Here is a 20598-nt window from a genome sequence, read left to right as displayed (position 1 = left end):
AACATGACTTAGTACTTAGTTTAAAAACCCTTGTTGGCAATCACAGAGGTCAGACGTTTCTTGTAGTTGGCCACCAGGTTTGCACACATCTCAGGAGGGATTTTGTCCCACTCCTCTTTGCAGATCTTCTCCAAATCATTAAGGTTTCGAGGCTGACGTTTGGCAACTCGAACCTTCAGCTCCCTCCACAGATTTTCTATGTGATTTAGGTCTGGAGACTGCCTAGGTCACTCCAGGACCTTAATGTGCTTCTTCTTGAACCACTCCTTTGTTGCCTTGGCCGTGTGTTTTGGGTCATTGTCATGCTGGAATACCCATCCACGACCCATTTTCAATGCCCTGTCTGAGGGAAGGAGGTTTTCACCCAAGATTTGACGGTACATGGCCCCGTCCATCGTCCCTTTGATGCGGTGAAGTTGTCCTGTCCCCATAGCAGAAAAACACCCCCAAAGCATAATGTTTCCACCTCCATGTTTGACGGTGAGGATGGTGTTCTTGGGGTCATAGGCAGCATTCCTCCTCCTCCAAACATGGCGAGTTGAGTTGATGCCAAAGAGTTCCATTTTGGTCTCATCTGACCGCAACACTTTCACCCAGTTGTCCTCTGAATCATTCAGATGTTCATTGGCAAACTTCAGACGGGCATGTATATGTGTTTTCTTGAGCAGGGGGACCTTGCGCGTGCTGCAGGATTTCAGTCCTTCACGGCGTAGTGTGTTACCAATTGTTTTCTTGGTGACTATGGACCCAGCTGCCTTGAGATCATTGACAAGATCCTCCCGTGTAGTTCTGGGCTGATTCCTCACTGTTCTCATGATCAATGCAACTCCACGAGGTGAGATCTTGCATGGAGCCCCAGGCCGAGGGAGATTGACAGTTCTTTTGTGCTTCTTCCATTTGCGAATAATCGCACCAGCTGTTGTCCCCTTCTCACCAAGCTGCTTGGCAATGGTCTTGTAGCCCATTCCAGACTTGTGTAGGTCTACAGTCTTGTCCCTGACATCCTTGGAGAGCTCTTTGGTCTTGGCCATGGTGGAGAGTTTGGAATCTGATTGATTGATTGCTTCTGTGGACAGGTGTCTTTTATACAGGTAACAAACTGATATTAGGAGCACTCCCTTTAAGAGTGTCCTAATCTCAGCTCGTTACCTGTATAAAAGACACCTGGGAGCCAGAAATCTTTCTGATTGAGAGGGGGTCAAATACTTTTTTCCCTCATTAAAATGCAAATTAATTTATAAAATTTTTGACATGCGTTTTTCTGGATTTTTTTGTTGTTATTCTGTCTCTCACTGTTCAAATACAATTACCATTAAAATTATAGACTGATCATTTCTTTGTCAGTGGGCAAACGTACAAAATCAGCAGAGGATCAAATACTTTTTTCCCCCACTGTATGTGCTTCTACATGGTGCTCCATGTCAGTCTGTGGGCTCTCTTATGAAGTGGTGTGCTTTACCTGGATCTGTGAGGTTAAGTTGGGTACAGGAATATGGGTCTTCTCGATCTTCTTCAGGTATTGCACAACCATGTTTACCGATGATAAATTTCACCAGCACCCTTTAAGATAATGCAAAGGTCCAAGTTGTGGTTAAAGCATTGCTTTACACCATATTATAACTAATCATGTTACAAACTGAATGTATGGATGTATTAACACACAATAAAGATTTAATAGTATTAATACCTGCAAGTATTAATAATGCATAGGACTTGACATGATGCTTACACAAATACTTTAACATATTATATCTACAATACATTATACACTACACCTAAATCTAAATTATCTATGCAAGAAATTACAAATCACTGTTTTATAATATGATGGTTCTCATAGTGGTTAATCAAATCTCTGTTCATCCACAGAAGCAGAACAGAAAAACATGTTCTACTAGAACTATACAAGCACAGACCAGATATTGACCACCACACAGAAGTTGATTTACTTTTCAACAAACATTGCTACCTGTAAATATGTTTTGATGTTTTATGGGCATGTCATAAGTCTGAGAGGGACAGTTAGTCCAATTAATACCCAGCAATGGACAAAAAAATAAAAATAAAAGAGAGACACATACACACCGATTCTGGAAGTCAGGGTGGTCTTTGACGTACCCCATCCATGTGCCTCTTATGGCCTCCCTCAGATCATGGTGGTGCCTGGCAGATAAAACTCCAACCACAACTTCATACACCGGCCTCCTGCTGCCTGTCACATTTTAATAGTAAATTATGTTCTTACTCCTAATTTACCACAGTGAAATCAGTGCTGCAGCATTCCCAACTTTAAAATGCTTTTAATTGCAAATGCAGCTGCAATTAAGAACAACAACAATTATAACAATGAATAAATAAACAAATAGGCTAAACAATCTTTAAAATGTAGCATTTTGAGTAGTTTTTGGAGTTTGTATGCCAACCCATTTCCTTTACCACTGTGATTTGCCAACAATTACAAATTCTGATTTATTAATGAAGGACATCATGCTTTTTAACTGTTCATTATGATGTGTACATTTTTATGGATGAATTTTCTAATCTGATTGGTCAGAAGGTCTTCCTTACTTTTGTAGAACACCAGCAAACAGCAGATGTCCCTATTTGGGCATTTTTGAGCAATGTTAGCTATAGCTATATTCCCAGGACATTATAAACACTGACAACAGGTCCTAGATAAAATAATTTAGTCCTAGAGGATTGTTTGCAAGAATACACTCCCTGTCTGGTCCTGTATGAAACGTTATTTATGTTCTCTTTACAGAATCTTTGAGCAACGTCCCTATATGGTCCAATATGAAACGTTAGTTGTGTTCTTTTTAGTGAATGCTCAAGAATATCTGGATTTGGTCCCCTACCTGATGGTCATTAAGCACTAGATATAAACAGTCAAATGCTGATTCCAAATATACCTCACTGATTTAGATGATATTCCTGAATATGCAATTAGTTAGTAGGACGCTCCCAGAGCATACACATCCCCGCTGATGCGGATTTAATATGTGACTCAACATGTGACAATATTTAGAGCATAAATCATGGCTTGAATAACTAATCCATATTAAAACAGCCTCTATATGGTGATATAATTTTAATTGTGGTAGAACATGGAATAGTCCTTATAGTTATTTACAGCCACACATACACACACACTCATATGCACATTATCCATTGAAAAAACTGTGTTGCAATCTTATGCTAAAGCTCTCATTTCTTCTGATGCAAGCATCATAAAAGGGGACTTAGCACCTACACACAACAGACTCCCAGAAATACTGGGCATGATATTCAATGATGGATGACTGATGATGCCCAGAAGAATTTCAGTATTATAAGTAAGTTAGAATTTAATGTGTGTAATTATACATGTATGTATTCTTTAAATACATTTTCTAATGTGAAGAAATATATATACACATATATACATATGCACATAGCAATAATAAGCAAAGAAATGTTGCAAAGTAGTTACCGCTAACAGGTGGGTATTTGGTACTTCTCAAAACTCTGATTCTGCACCGTTTGATTTGTGTGTTGCTAATCATTTCATATAACCTTTAAAAAATATCTATATTCAGTTTATTGAATTTACTCTAAACGGAGGTAGAAATAAACTACCTAATAAATAAACACTACAGTTATAAGGAGAGGTTCTTCTTAAGGTGGCCGCTACCAAATTAGAGTACAGTATGCACACATTTACATTTTTCATTCAAAGGCACAAGGCTGAGTTTCTAAGTCAAATTACAGTTGTGGACTACTGCAGTCTCAGGTATTCACTGAAGATCTGTGTTTAGCCCATTCACAATCCATGACATGTCGTCCTCCAGCCTTTTATCAGTGTCAATATCTGACCTTATGATTGCAATTGCATTTATGTTACTGGTTTTATACACAGAAGTGTGAGGGAAGTCACAGAAAATTGTAATGATAGTTATGGATGTCACAACACAGTGTATGGGGCTGTGTAGCAACAGACCAGTCAGAGTGCCCATGCTAAGCCTTGTCAACTGTCAAAAGCACTTGCAATGAGCAGGCAAATGTTGAAACGGGAAGCTGGTCATTTGGTCAGATAAATCCTGTTTTCTTTTACATCACTTGGATGGCAGAGTAGGTCTGCAACATTCAACTGGGAAGGTAATGGACCCAGAATGCACTGTGGGAAGAAGACAATATGGAGGAGGAAGTGTGATGCTTGGGAAATGTTCTGCTTGGACATTCTGGGTCCAGGAATTCCCATGGATGTCAATTTCACACATGCCACATACCTAAACATCGTTATGGACCAGGTACACCCTTTCATGACAATGGTATTCCTCAATGATAGTGGCCTCTTTCAGCAGGATAATGCACTCAGATACACGGCACACACTGCTTAGGAACTGTTTGAGGAACATTATGAGGAGTTCAAAGTGTTGTCCTGGCCTTCAAATTCCCATGGATCTCAATCTGATTGTGCATTTGTGGAATGTGCTGTAACAAGTCCGATCCACAGAGGCTCCACCTCACAATTTACAGGACTGCTGCTAATGTCTTGGTGCCAAATACCATAGGGCAACTTCAGAGGTCTTGTGGAGCCTCTGTGGTTCAGAGCCATTTTGGCAGCATGCAGCAGACCAACAGCACATTAGGCAGGTGGTCTTAATGTTTTGGCTCATTGGTGTACGCTATGTCTTAAAACTTGTATAACATATTCAATACTTTTTTTTCACTGAAAACAGAACTTTAAGAAACAAGCATAAAGGTGCAGAAGTACGAAGAGGTGAGTCACCTCACAACAGAATAACTAATTACAAAATAATGGAGTACATAATATTATAGAAATATATAATATTTTATATATAATTGTTATATTGTTCTAATCATTTGGGAATATATATATATATTTTTTACAACAACTCTGAAATGTCAGTATTGTTCTTGAGAAACTTTACATTTTCTGTCTGATGACATCACTCAGCATCCTATAAGTATCCAAACTGCACCTTTTTTCATTTTATCAAGATATTAAGTGATATATTTTAACTGGATATTAAGAAATATACAATTCAAGTAACTTCCAGTTATATAAATGTTAATAGTAATCAATAACCATAATAAAATGTTGTTAGAATGTCATTTGCCAAAAGGTACTAAACCTGCTGTAACAGCAGGTTTTGCCAAGCAAGGCAAAAATCCTTCAATAGCAGAAAACCTATAGCCCTCATATCAACTTTATGCAAGTGATGGAAAAATAATGTCAGGTGATTATATTAGGTCTTAAACAACAGAAACTGAAAAGCTGCACTTGCATAACCTTCCTTCATGGGCCTCTGTAGAATAGGAAGGTTATTATTATATCTAACTTTTTATTTTATTTTATACTTGACAGCTTATGATTTTCATTGTTGTACATCCTAGGTAGGCAGCAACATGAGGCCCACTGCAGACAAAAGCATGTGCCATCTTTTTCACAAACATGTTAATATTTCCCAATGCTTTCTTTATAACTTTTAAAGCAGCTTAAAACTGTTAGGTTATTAACTATAAATAATTATCCAGCCATCCATTTTCTGTACCGCTTATCCCACACAGGATCAGAGGAGCTAGGAGCCTATCCCAGGGGACTCAAGGCACGAAGCGGGGGACACCCTGGAGGCTGTCTCAACCCATCGAAAAAGCACAATCATAAAATATAATAATAATAATAATAATAATAATAATAATAATAATAATATTCTATTATTCTACTGACAAGCTGCTAGGCTTATGTTCCATACCTGATTCTGGCCTGATCATCCAAATCTGATCCAAATCTTTATCTTTACAATGTCTGTTCACTATATATGTGGCTTTATATGTTTACATTGCACATGCTTTATAAACACCTTTTAGGTGTTCAAACACACACATAGAGCTGTATTTTGACATCACAAATGAACAAGACTTTTCTAGTGATTAGGCCAGTGACAGGCTCTTGAGTGACACTTACAGGCCATAAAATGTACATTGTAATGTCTCAAAAACAAAGGCCTAGAGTTCAAAAGAAACAAGATGTTTCAACACACAATCAAAAGATGATTGTAAAAACTAGAGGTTAAAAAGACATGGTGATAAATGAGCAATTGGCTTCATTAGTTATAAGGGGATTTGATATTGTGAAAATGAAGGCACGTGCTAGTGCTGAATTTTTAAATTCAAATGTTATTTTCTTTTGGTGGTTGTTCTGCTGGAAAGCAGAAAATCTTTGCAGAAGTATATATTATTCAGTTGGTACAGGCATACTGGGTAGAATTTAGATGAATTTGCCAATGCAACTGTATACATAGCAGATCATATTTTATGTAAAATTTTATACGTTGGCTATACACAATTTTCGTTACATGGAATCAATTTATTGCAAAAGTAGTGGTAGCAAAGATAGCTAGCTAGCGAATTCATTCCTAGCTAAATAAATATTGTGACCCTGCTACCTACTATTTGTGGATAATGTATCAAGTGAAATATTTTTTAAAATAATGCTTAAATCGATCTGCTATCTGGCTAGCAAACTTTGTTGCTGTAAGTCACCTTATTATAACGGAGCTGGCTAATAGCTAACCAAATCATACAGGGAGGTGAGAGAATATGTGCTCTCACCATAGAGAAAATCCCTTGGAGCTCCCTGAAATTTGGCATTCTAAAGTTATGGCCATTTTTGGAAAAATAAATAAATAAATAAATAAAAATAATTACTTAATCACTGTAGCACCACTGTATGGCCGTTTAGGGAAAGACTTTGCACCAGTGTATACTTTAGGAGTACAACCCTCAGTCTCTAGGCCTTAAGGTTTGATCTGCACAATCAGTTTTAGGGTATAATAATAATGATAATAATAATAGAGCTACAAGGGTTAGCAATTAAGGGGCCAAGCACTAAAGAGGTTAGACGAGGAGCTAAACAAGCATGGCAGGGAGCATAAAGACCAACTGTAAACAAGAGCAATCTTAGACATTTGTATAGGATTTTAGGCAAAATGGCTGAACATTCATAAATACAATCAACTGTTATATGATTTAATTGCTTATCGTACCTGACCAATAAGTGGCGATGTGACCAAATCGATGCGATGTGGTCAGTGTGGGGTCAGCCTCTGAATAGTTTTGGCAACATGCCATCAAAGTTGTTGATTTGTTAAACAATAACAGTTTAGTATATGAACACAAAATCCATAACTTTTTGTCTGCATCGTCTGAAGATGATCTGAATAGAATTTGGTGAAAATCCAAATTCAAGTTCAATTGACCATGGCATAATTGGTATCATTGTTCTCGGCATGACTCACGGAATCTATCAAGTCCAGTGTCTTTACAACTGGTAAAAGTAATCAAAAGATATTAGCATTTTTTTTAAATGGCATTATTTTTTACCACAAGGTGTCACTGTTTCAAAAATTTAAAATTTCGTGGAAATCAGACAAACGGGAATAGGAATATTTAGAAAAAGGAGGTTATTAAAGTAAATCAAAATAACAGACAGGAAGTTTGGCAGACTATGGCAAAATTGGTATCCATGTTCTCAGCATGAAATAACAAATGTAATAAGACCAGTTTAATTACAATTGGCATAATGAATCCAAAGCAATTAGCATTTTTAAAAATATTATAACTTTTGACCAGAAGGTGGAACTGCCCGAAACTTTTCCAGGGCTTCAGGGCATGGTGCCAAAGACAGGTACTAAGTTTCGTTCGCTATGCCAAGGCTTTCATAAAATATAGCATTTTACTACAAAATTCAGAATGGTCGACGCCCAAAATAGCCAACATGGGAAAATTGGGTATCGTTAGACTCGAAATGCTCGAAGTGCAGTTTTGTGATTTTTGGCCAAACCATTCAGAGGTTATAAACAAAAATGACCATTTTTCATATTTAGGGATGTCACAAGAACCAATACTTCGGTACCAAGTCGGTACCAACATTCTTAAAACGTGACGGTACTTGTTTTTCTCCATTGCCGTTAGTACCGAATGTAATGAAAGTACTGAGGTTGGGATTCTTCTGGACCTGATGGGGGCACCAAATACACGCAAGTGTTTTAGTCGGTCCACAAGTGGTGAAGATGAAGAAGAAGAACGCCTACAAGCACACGGGAAAAACTACAAAAGATTAGCTTAGCTTAACAAGTTTAGCTCCGCCCAGACTTGTTGAGAGGAAAAGAGAGGAAAGCTAGTATCGGTTTCCGGTGTGCAGTTTCTGGTGTTTTCGATGCCATCATTCATTTCAAACAAAGCGAGGAAACACCTGGAGTTTGGCAAAGCACCTGAAAGACAGTCCTATATTATGTTTGTTTGAGGCAGCTGGCATTGTGGCCATGAAACCAGCTTACGTTATGCTCAATGTAATGTTAGCGATAGCAATATTCCTTGCCGTCAGCTTGGCCGGCTAAGGCATGATGGAGATCACAAAAGGGTTTCAAAAGCAGTGACAACTGTTTTCTTGTTTAAACCTTCAACAAGTTAACAATTTATTCAGGTATTGTTAAACAAGTCCTGTTTAGCCAAGGTTTAATACGTAAAAAGAGCTGATTCGCTGTCTTCCGCAATTTATTTTCTGAGCTCCTCCGCACCAGTCCTGTTGCATTATGGGATTTTTATCCATTGGTTTCATACTGTAAAATCTTACCAGAAGAAGTATGCCATTCGGGTATTTCGCGCCTACTATTTCTTGCCTACTGAGAATTCAGACATAATACCCCTCTGAGTACTACATACTGCTTTTTTCCTACTGTGTAGTAGGGTAGGATGCGAATTCGGACACAGCCATAGCAATTGCAAAAACATCACACCTTGCGGTTCAGGGCTTCCGTACACATGGTGCTATACTGCCTCCACTATTTATGTTGGTACTGCACCACGCAGACGTGTCAAGTTAATTTCTGAAGACGTGCATAAGTGACCGGGTGCGCGTAGTTAACAGCAAGTGAAAACTAGCCATTAATCAGCCTTTAGAATGGTTCCTCAATCGTTCCTTGGATGCTTAAAGGACACTTCCTAAAGGAAGCTTGGACACGTTTCTGAAAGTGAAACTTTCTGTTGTAGAACTACTCAGACTGCCTCGTATTGATAATAGTATATGCACCTTGCCATGCTACCGTGTCAAACATACATTCACGCCAGCTTCAGAGTTTTATCAATAACCTCCCAGAGATATCAACTATGATTGGGTCACTGTCTGATCCCAAAGAACTTGATCAGGAGACTGAATTCTTCGAGTCGAGCTTCTGCTACATGCTAGATAAGGTAGCTCCCCTTAAAAGAAATATGACTAGAGAGAAAAAGCTAGCACCCTGGTATAACGATCACACATGCACCTTAAAACACGCCACTTGACAATTAGAAAGTAAATTGCGTCAAACCAAAATTGGTAGTATTTCAAACAGCATGGAAGGAAAGCCTCCTGAAATATAGAAAATATCTTAGTGCTGCTAGATCAATGTATTTTTCCACCCTATTTGAGACTGAACTAATTTCATTAATTTATCCATCAAAACCATCAACCTGTATACTAGATCCCTTACGTACATGTTTCTTTAAGCAGATTTTTCCAGAAGTATTCAAACCCCTTCTAAAAATAATCAATTCTTCCATTAGCACTGGCTATGTACTTAAATAATTTAAACTAGCAGTTATTTATACCCCTGATTAAAAAACCTTCAATTCAATTCAATTCAATTTTATTTGTATAGCGCTTTTTACAATAGACATTGTCTCCAAGCAGCTTTACAGAAATATCAACATGGTATACAGATATTAAAGGTGTGAATTTATCCCAACTGAGCAAGCCACTGAGTGGCGACAGTGGCAAGGAAAAACTCCCTAAGATGTTTTAAGAGGAAGAAACCTTGAGAGGAACCCGACTCAGAAGGGAACCCATCCTCATCTGGGTAACATCAGTTAGTGTGAAAAAGTTCATTATGGATTTATATGACGTCTGTATGGCCTTAGGAGCAGCCGTAGTCCCAGCAGTCTGGAATTAGAGAAGATTTGAGCTCCATCCAGAGGCAGAAAGGATCTGGATCTCTAGTATCTCCATAAATTCGTGTGGGGCTCGGTGAAAAGAGAGAGGGAGAAAAAAAGATTATTATGACTGCGAAGTAGTAGAACAGAATCTAGTCAGGGTAGGTTTGAGTAAACAAATACGTTTTAAGCCTAGACTTAAACACTGAGACTGTATTGATCTGTCAATTGTCCTACTATAGGCCAATATCAAATCTCCCCTTTATCTCAAAGATCTTAGAAAAGGTTGTAGCACAGCAGCTACAAATACAATGTCACTTGCACTGTGGGGAAGAAACCGTTAAATCAAAAAAAGGATCACCAACTGTGCATAAACGTCATCGCCTAGATTACTACTATGAAGGGCAGAAAATCTGTTGTGACACTTTTATGCATGCTGTGTTCACGGATCGCATAGCTGCATCGGTCCAGCATTATTTGCAGAATGATGTGACCCCTAGGATGCATGGAAATAAGGGCAAATTGTGTAAGCATGCCTTGGATGTAAATGACATTGAGAGAGTTGTGACGTTTATCCACAATAATGCCAGAATACAAAAGGGACCAAAAGCTACTGCCCTCTTCTATCAGCAAAGTTGCCATCCACAAACTGTATAGTGATTCTTGTGAGGCCAGTGGTCATCGAGCCGTGAGTGAACACACATTTAATTGTCTCTGGCAGCAGTATGTGCCAAACGTGTTGCCAATGAAACCGATGTCAGACCTACGCTGGACCTGCCAAAAGAACAGTGCTTTATTGGTAAAGGCCTCAAAGAAAGACATGGGGGAGAAAACAAGAGCACTAGCAAAAGCAGGGGAACATCAGTGGCAGGCCACAACAGAACGTTCATTCTACAACAGCAAGGTCCAGGAGTGCCGCAGAGTTTTAGCTGAGAATGGTGTCTCCAAGCTGCTGGAGACTGGGAACCAAATTCATCAAAAGATTTTGATTACTAACATTCTTCACAATATCTTCTTTTATGTTCATTAGAAGAAATAAACTTATACAGATTCGGAACAACTTGAGGGTGAGAAAATGATGACAAAATTTTCATTTTTGGGTGCTGTCATGTAAAGCAGAGACTCTGAACTATATTTCCCAGCAGCCACTGCACCACAGTCACATGACCACCGGCACCTGAATCACGTTCTTGTTAATGAGCACTAATGTGTATATAGCCACAGTTTGCACTGCACTCTGTCTTGCCGCTGTCTTTGTTGCTGTGTTTAAGTCTCTGGTTTACGTTTAGTTTTTGCCATAGTCTTTTGCTTCAAGGTCATAGTGTCTTTTTGTGTTTTATTCTACATTAAACTTTAGTAATTCTGCACTTACATCCGTCTCCACCTTGAATTTGAACTTTTTTTTCTCTTTTTTTAACTCCATATTTGCTCCAAATGTTACACAGTAGTGTTGTGGATAAAAATGACATGAAATAAACATGAGGGAGACTTAGTATGAGTAAAAATGTAATTTTATTGGTAATTCACAGGACGGGTGGGTGCGTAGTCTGGAGGAGAGCGAGAGGGGGAAGAAAATGGGGTGCGTCCTGGGGACATGGGGAATTCAGCGAGGGTGAAGTGAACGGACCACTGAGAGTCGAGCGGACTGGTAGGTGAGAAGAGGGACGAATGGTCGGGGCCCGGATCAGAGAAGACAACATCATCCTCGGACTGGAAGCTGGAGGGGGGTTCTGGTTCTGACTGTGTAGAGGCGTCAACACGCACGTTCATGGGGCAGATTCTGTATCGAAGAAGAGGGGGGAACCCCGGATCTCCATTCCTAGGGGGGGTGCTGCGAAGATAGTTAAGTAGCATCATGATATCAGCAGTGAGATGCACAAGCTGGTAATGAGTGTCCAGATCCAGATCCAGGTCCAGTAACGGAGAGAGAAGGGACTGACGACGGGCACCGGCACCTAGACATACAGAAGTGGTTTTAGTCAGAGGTGGATAAATTGGAAAAACACTTTAAAGATCTTTATGGGTTGTTAGTCAAAAAGTCGAAAGAAGTGTACGAGCTGAGGAGTGCTAAAACACACACACACACACACACCCTCGTACAGTCAAGGGCGGGCAAATAGACATAACACACACACACACAATCTCTCTCACACACACATACTATTATAACTTTATAAGAATAATAAAAAGGAATATTAAGATATTATAAGGGTAATGTCTTATAATAAAAAGTATATATATATATATACTTTTTATAAAAATGCTATTAAGAAGTAGGAAGTACAGTAAACCGGTTTTTCAAGCAGCATATATAATAAGAGATATAGAGTAAATCTGAAAATAAAAACTAGAAATACAGGAAAATATAACTTACTCATGATTCAGATGGTGAAGATTCTCGTCTCGCAAGGAAGGCCTTAATTTTAAGAGAACCATGAAGAGAGCCAGTTATAAGGGTGGCTGGGTCAAACTGCCCCCCCTCGAGATAACAATAAGACCAAGGTCCCATTAGATTGTTTAGTCTTCTCCACTTTCTATTCTCTGGGTAAATGAAATATGAAGTTTCTGATGCCCTAGGTAACTGAAAATTCTGGTTTCTGATCCTCTGAGTAACTAGAAACTCTGGGTTTTTATTTTCTGGGTTATTAGAAATGCCTGGGTTCTGATTTTATGTGTAAATTAAAACCCCTGGTTTCAATTCTATGTGTAAGTGAAATAGCCCTTTTCTGGAACATAAGAGTAAGGTAAATGAGCTCTTTTTTAACCCTATTGGTAGTGAGATCATAGTCTTCTTGAAACATATGGGTTATTTAGTGTGTAAATACAGTATAAATACTGGAGCTTAAGCTCAGGGTAGGGGATCACTTTTGAGAATTCTCATCGGTGTGGATCTCGTGTGGTGGAATGGAACAATAAAGCTGGACCCTTGCTTCTTCTCACTCACGGCTGGTGTATTTTTTCTATCTCCAACTGGGCTCAGAGGTAGATGTGAGTATTGGCTTCTAAGTTGAGTTTTAAATGTTTTTGGGTAATAGGCTAAATTTGAGCCAACATTTGGCACCCCAGATGGGACTGGGCTAAGATCTATATGTCTGGAATCTCTCCCGTGGGACTTCGCTCTCTAAGCAACAGACAGGCTGTGTAGGAAGAAGGCATTGCAGACGCCTGTTATTTCAAAGCTCTGTTTTAGTGGTCTGTTGCTACGACTGGGAAGCCCCGGGGTGGGAAGAAAGACTAAGTGGGTCTCCAAAAGAACCTTGAGTGAGTGAGAAGAGGTAAGAGAAGTGTAGATTGTAGAAGATTGTACTTATTGTAATTGTATAAGGTTCATAAGACTGTGTAAAGATATGGTATATGTGTTGTGTGAGTGAAAGTCCTGCAATACCGCTGGAGGAAGGTAGAAGAGAAAAAGAGAAATACTCCAGGGCTGGGATAGAAAGCAGGTGGAAAATGAGGCCTCAGACCCCAGATACCGGCTACTAGACTAGACTAGCAGTCTAGTGGCAGCTGCATTGGTGGGGACCCCTAATACCGCTGGAAAAAGATAGATAGGTTAGATTCCAGGTCTGAGATAGAGAGGGGAATAAATCCTGGGCCCAGGTCCGGGTCGTGCAATACAGCATGCCCGGTGTATGAATGGAATATGTACTAACAAATGTGTGTGCTTATAATATATGTGCTTATAATATGAGTGCGGTGTGAGAGTGAGAGCGTGTAAGTTTTGGAGACAGGGAAAAATGTATTTATTAGTGCTCTGAACATGAGCTCCATACATAAAGAGGTATGTGTGTTGGATAAGTTGGATAAGATTTAGGGAAAAAAAATAATAAATAAAATAATAATAATAATTTTTTTTTTTAAAGTTGTATTTAATTTATGTGACTGTAAGCTTCATACATACGGAGCTGGTGTGAAGGCGCTTTATACTCTGAGACCACAATGGTGTGTATGTAATAACTAAATATGTGTAAGAGTGTGTGACACAATGTGTGTATGTGAGCTTGCCGACGTTGTTGATAGAAAGGGGTATGTGTGTGTTCCTGTCTGTTCTTATCTGCGCGTCTGTGTGGAAGTAGGGAGGAAGGGAAAAAAAAAAAAAAAGAGGAGAAAAAATAAATAAAATAATGCAAGGAAAGACAATTCTGTGTGTGTGTGCTCTTCAGAGTGAGCTTGGTAATGCAGAGCATTGTGAGATATCTTGCGGTCTTCGAATGTTTTGAATCCGGTACATACTTTCGGTGAGTCGGCGAGACTGTGTGTGTTATAATTAATTTAGTATCAATAACTGCTGTATGAGTGTGTTAAAAATTTTGGGGAGCATGCACGAACAGATCACATATTTTAGACATCTGTTCGACTGCCCATTGTGTAAATAAGAATTACTAGACCTGTAATATATAACAACATATCCCCAGATTGTGTGATCCAGGAACAGGAAAACTGAAGGTGGGAGAAAAGTGTATATTGTCGGGCCATTATTGAGAAATGAGTGAGTTAGTCCATTTGGACCTTTTATTTTTATTCTATAAATTACGAATGTGATGTCTAGGTAAAAGCCCCAAAAATGAGAATAATAATGTACTGTTTTTTGCGAAAGCTGCCACAAGGCCTGCACGGGTGAGGTCCCCAACTCAGGACGGGGAAAGCAGCCGGCTGCGGCATCCACAGGGACACAATGGAGCCCGCGTGAAAGAGATACAAAACGATGCAGGAGTAAGTGAAATTTTGACCTGGTTAAAACGGGGGGCTCAAAAAGAGGTGGGTACGGGGATATGGCGCAGTGTAGAAGGGTTGTGTATAGCCCCAGTCAGCCTCCTCCCACGCTTGATCAAAGAAGCCCATGGCGTGGATCATGTCAATAAGGCCGAAATGATCCGGAAAATCTGTCAGCAGTGGTGGTCCCCTCAGCTGGCCTCACAGGTGGACCAAGTGTTGAACGCATGTGCTGTGTGCATCAACCACAACGTGCGAAAGAACCTTACCACCCCCTTAGGACATATTCCCCCGCCGACGGGACCGTTTCGGCATCTAATGATGAGTCATATAGACATGGGAGTGGACTTCCAGGTAGATGGGAAACGCTACCTTCTGGTAATAGTGGACCGCTTCAGCCGGTGGGTGGAGGCGACTGCTACTTCTGAGGAGGATGCGGAGTCCGCCGCTAAATTTTTATGTTGTGAGGTCATACCTCGATTCGGTATCCCTGATTTTTTGAGTTCAGACAATGGCAATTCTCAAGAATGTTGCATCAGCCTTGAAGATTGATCATAAGCTAGGATGTGTATATCATCCTGAGTCCCAAAGCACGATGGATCAAGGGTACCGCACCCTAACTAATAAATTGGCAAAAATATGCGATGACTCACACCTAAACTGGGTCCAAGCCTTACCACTGGCATTGATGAAGATACGATCACAGACCAATCATATGACGCACTTGACTCCTCATGAAATGCTCACTGGGTGCCCAATGCCTATGGCATACACCGAAGGTCCATACACAGAGCCGTCTGTGGCCCAATTGGAGGGCGAAATGCAGGATTATATGCAGATCCTCACTCAAATCCACAGACAGTTATATTCACAGGTTAGAAAAGCAATCCATGGTGGGGACGGGGTACGGGAGGATGTACGTTTAGTGGCACCCGGGGATAGAGTACACATTCATAATTTTAAGAGGAAGAGCCCCCTTGGGGCACGTCGGGAAGGACCCTTCACTGTGGTCGCTGCAACAGCCTCGGCTGTGAGAGTTGAAGGGAGAGATCATTGGTATCACTTGAACCAGTGCGTCCGTGCCGGAGCAGGTACGGGACGGCGAGGACCAACAACCCCAGGCCCTGCCACTACAGGGCAGCCCACGGAGACGGAGGTGTTAACCGACAGGGACAGCGACTCGGATGCATCATTTATGGGTCCGGCCTACGGCACTCGAGCCCAGGCTAAGCGACGGGCTGTGGAAGTGCTGGATAGACCGGCCCAGTCGGATGCCGGTAGCCCAACCGGCTCTTCGCTCCTCTCCTCTCCATACGATGATATTGACCCTGTTATCTCGCCCCGAGCTGAAGCAGGAGTCATAGCCCAGTAAGAGAATAAGATTTTTTTTTTACTGAAATTTTATCTTATATATAAATTAATTATTAGACATTTTCTACTGATTTCATTTTACTAATAAAGTTATACAAATCATTCCACTGAATTGACTTGGTAATTGTTGCTAAAATCAAGCTATTGTCGTACCCCCATTTGTTTAAATGTTTTTATGCTTCATAATAAATAGGCCTGTTTTACAAAACTTTAAGAATCCCATAAGTGTGTCATATACAGTGTTGGTAAGTTACTCAAAAAGTAATCCACTAGAGATTACTAATTACCATTTTATAATTGTAATCTGATTACTCCATGTAAAAAGTACTCAGATTACTAATTACTTTATTTTCAAGTTACTTTCAAAACCTACAAAAATACACTACAAGTATAACTCAAAGTTCTTTCAGTAATTTAGAAATTTCAGTAATGGCGCGTGTCAATGTAGGGCATGATCAGGAAAAAGTTGGATTTATCATAAAGCTTGCCTCGGGTATTGTCACTGTAGCACTACTAGACCGATTAAAATATAAAACTTTTCTAAATAGACTAGTTTGGTGTCACTAGCATAGGGGAGGCACAACTAAGCTAAGGATTTAGCTGCTACAGTGCCATGCAAAGTACATATTTCCTAATGCTCTGCTCATATCATGTTCATGCAAACTGGAATTCAGATATTTACACACCTTGTGTTGCTTGATGTTTCAGCATTGACGATGTTAGTGTTTCAGTTATAACCCATTTACTGGTTTACAAAAAATTTTTTTTTTAAATCGGCATCTATCCATTTTACCCCTCACACTGACTGTGTGAGCTAGCGTTTGGCAGAATTTAGAGCTGTCAGCCAGTAAGTCATGAGTATTTCCACGTATTTTCCTGTAAACCCTATCTGATTGCTCTCGCCTCCGTTCACTGAAGAAATAAAATTACAGGCGGTCTTCTTTTACTGACGTTCAGTTACGTAGTGACAAACTGCTCCAAGTGGAGAATTATTTGAGGTTAAAGAGAAAAAATCTTCGGGGCAAAACTTGATTTTTTTAAAAATGCGTTTTCTTAATAAATTTGTAACACAAGTAAGAATTTTAACAACTGTAACTAATCAAATTACATAAATGTAAAGCATTACATTACTGCTTTATCAGAAAAAGTAATTAGATTACAGTAACACATTACTTTGTAACGCATTACTTCCAACTCTGGTCACATCACTGAAAATGGAAGAATCTCAGCTTCAATGTGGTATATGGCACATAGTCAGGATAATTATGGTTCAAATGTGTTGCAGTTTTAAAAATATGCTTGTTTTTACATTGGAATTTCTCAAAAACATGATTTTCTGAGCCTGAAATTAATTCCGCAAATCTTTGACATATTCTTACTCAGTCAATATGAAAGATATCAAGGTTATATTTTCACAGAATGTTCTGTTATAGAGGATGATTTTATATAGAAAACAGTGAATCACAAAAAAATTACTTTAGCTGGGTTTTCACACATCACATATGCTACCTCTGGGTCAGATTATTTGTAAGCATGGAATTACCTTCCACTATTAGGCTGACACACAGTTGTATGTTTCAGCAAAGTCAGATGACAGACAACAGCTTAATAAAGTTGAGGAATGGGTGATTATTGACCCCAGTCTTTCATTTGACACTCGTTTAGATAATATTACTAGGATAGCCTTCTTTCACCTCAGAAATCTTGCTACGGTAAAAAATATAAATGTCACTACATGGTGCAGGAAAAACTAGTTCATGCTTTCATCACCTCTAAGTTCGATTATTTTAATGCCTTATTGTCTGGATGTTCCACCATGTGCATAAACAACCTCCAGTTAGTCCAGAATACAGCTGCAAGAGTCCTCACTAGAACCAGAAAGTATGACCACATCACCCTCTTATCCACACTGCATTGGCTCATAATAAAATTTCGCACTGATTATAAAATACTACTATTGACCCATTAAGCACTGAATGGTCTCACGCCACAGGAACTGTGTGAACTTTTGGTCTTTTATGATCTGCCACACCTGCTTTGATCAAAAGGTGCAGGCTTTTTGTTGGTATCTCGAATAGTGAAGGCAACAGCAGGGGGAAGAGCTTTCTCTTACAAAGCCCCACAGTTATGGAACGGCCTTCCAATTAGTGTTCGGGACTCAGACACAGTATCTGTGTTTAAGTCCAGGCTGAAAATATTTACAGTGAGGGGGAAAAAAGTATTTGATCCCCTGCTGATTTTGTACGTTTGCTCACTGACAAAGAAATTATCAGTCTATAATTTTAATGGTAGATTTATTTGAACAGTGAGAGACAGAATAACAACAAGAAAATCCAGAAAAACGCATGTCAAAAATATTATAAATTGATTTGCATTTTAATGAGGGAAATAAGTATTTGACCCCCTCTCAATCAGAAAGATTTCTGGCTCCCAGGTGTCTTTTATACAGGTAACGAGCTGAGATTAGGAGCATACTCTAAAAGGGAGTGCTCCTAATCTCAGTTTGTTACCTGTATAAAAGACACAGAAGCAATCTATCAGATTCCAAACTCTCCACCATGGCCAAGACCAAAGAGCTCTACAAGGATGTCAGGGACAAGATTGTAGACCTACACAAGTCTGGAATGGGCTACAAGACCATTGCCAAGCAGCTTGGTGAGAAGGTGACAACAGTTGGTGCGATTATTCGCAAATGGAAGAAACACAAAAGAACTGTCAATCTCCCTCAGCCTGGGGCTCCATGCAAGATCTCACCTCGTGGTGTTGCAATGATCATGAGAACAGTGAGGAATCAGCCCAGATCTACACGGGAGGATCTTGTCAATGATCTCAAGGCAGCTGGGACCATAGTCACCAAGAAAACAATTGGTAACACACTACGCCGTGAAGGACTGAAATCCTGCAGCGCCCGCAAGGTCCCCCTGCACAAGAAAGCACATATACATGAAGTTTGCCAATGAACATCTGAATGATTCAGAGGACAACTGGGTGAAAGTGTAGGGGTCAGATGAGACCAAAATGGAGCTCTTTGGCATCAACTCAACTCGCCGTGTTTGGAGGAGGAGGAATGCTGCCTATGACCCCAAGAACACCATCCCCACTGTCAAACATGGAGGTGGAAACATTATGCTTTGGGGGTGTTTTTCTGCTAAGGGGACAGGACAACTTCACCGCATCAAAGGAACGATGGACGGGGCCATGTACCGTCAAATCATGGGTGAGAACCTCCTTCCCTCAGCCAGGGCATTGAAAATGGGTCGTGGATGGGTATTCCAGCATGACAATGACCCAAACCACATGGCCAAGGCAACAAAGGAGTGGCTCAAGAAGAAGCACATTAAGGTCCTGGAGTGGCCTAGCCAGTCTCCAGACCTTAATCCCATAGAAAATCTGTAAGGTTAAAAAATAAATTCTGTGATGAACACGAGCTCACACTATTTTCACGTTTTATTCTACGGCATAAAATATGCCAGTAAAACCCTACTCATGATTTTTTAAAAAGTTTTTATGTGTATTGAGAAAGGCGGTTACTAACTGTCACGTAACGAGGGTTTCGGAAGGATGCAAGTGCAGATAAGAGCTTTATTGAAGACAATCAGACAAATCCAAAACATGAGACAATAGCGTGGTCGAAAACAGGCAAAAGGTCAGGCGATCGGACACAGGCATGAACAAGAATCCAACAACGAGGTTGAGAATAAGATCAAAACTATGAACAAAGGCTTGGTACACTGAAAACTCACGCAATACTTTGCGTTGAACAAAGAGACACATGAACACAAAATAGCTGAGACCAATGAGGACATATAAGGGAACAATCAATGACAATACAGGGCCAGAGACAGGACAGAAATCATAAATGCACATATAGAAAGTCACAAAAAAACCCGGAAGCGCACTGCGTGCTCCAGCGCTTACGCGAGGGTCAATCGTGACACTAACATGTGGCTAAATGGGACTACAGACATTGTTGGGGACATTAAATGTCATCACACCGAACAGGAAAAAACTTTGCAGATAAACTGGTTCAGGTATTCTGTGCACAATTCCCAAAAAAATAAATGTAGATGAAAATTCATTCACAGAGTAAGTCCGTGTTATGGAAAATGTTTTTAAATCAAGTTTGGAAAAGTTGTCGGAAGCTTGGTGATGGTGACGTTGAAGTCGAGCGACCGTGGTGTAGTTTGTTTATAACATACGGTTAGCTGTTTATTTGTGGCGATTGTATTAAGGCTTTTTTTTTTTTTTTTTGCAATATACCAAAAGCCTATGAGAAAATCCTATTGGGTTTTTGTCGAGGGAACTAGTGTGATGCTAACTTCCGGGTTCCGTTAAAAAATTACGTCGTCCCTGCACCACTCCATTGCGTGATTTGGCTGTGTCGCTCCTCCTGTAAACACTGTTATTGCCTTTTCTACATAGGCTTGAACTGTTTTCATTTGGTTGCATATTGTTATATTTGATTGCATATTTTCATTTGGTTGATGGCATTTTTATTTTTACTTATCCTATATTTTGGGTACAATTTTATTTATATTT

General features: G+C 39.8%; 1 protein-coding gene across 3 annotated transcripts in view; it reads right to left on the bottom strand.

Moving 5' to 3' along the window:
• b3galnt2 (beta-1,3-N-acetylgalactosaminyltransferase 2) overlaps window positions 1-20598 on the bottom strand; it is a 59196-nt gene that overhangs the window by 33973 nt on the left and 4625 nt on the right. For 2 of the 3 annotated variants that reach the window (XM_017464159.3, XM_017464156.3), the window contains exons 2-3: window positions 2086-2212; window positions 1460-1560 (exon numbers count right to left, since the gene is read on the bottom strand). In XM_017464159.3, coding sequence (XP_017319648.1) covers window positions 1460-1560; window positions 2086-2212 — 228 coding nt within the window. The remainder of the gene's footprint in view (window positions 1-1459; window positions 1561-2085; window positions 2213-20598) is intronic. The other variant, XM_017464157.3, reaches the window with a different exon arrangement.

This window comes from Ictalurus punctatus, chromosome 3 (assembly GCF_001660625.3).
Source record: "Ictalurus punctatus breed USDA103 chromosome 3, Coco_2.0, whole genome shotgun sequence".
Classification (NCBI taxonomy): Eukaryota; Metazoa; Chordata; class Actinopteri; order Siluriformes; family Ictaluridae; genus Ictalurus; species Ictalurus punctatus.
Note: the sequence above shows the minus strand (reverse complement) of the source record. Positions and strands in the feature narration are given on the sequence as shown.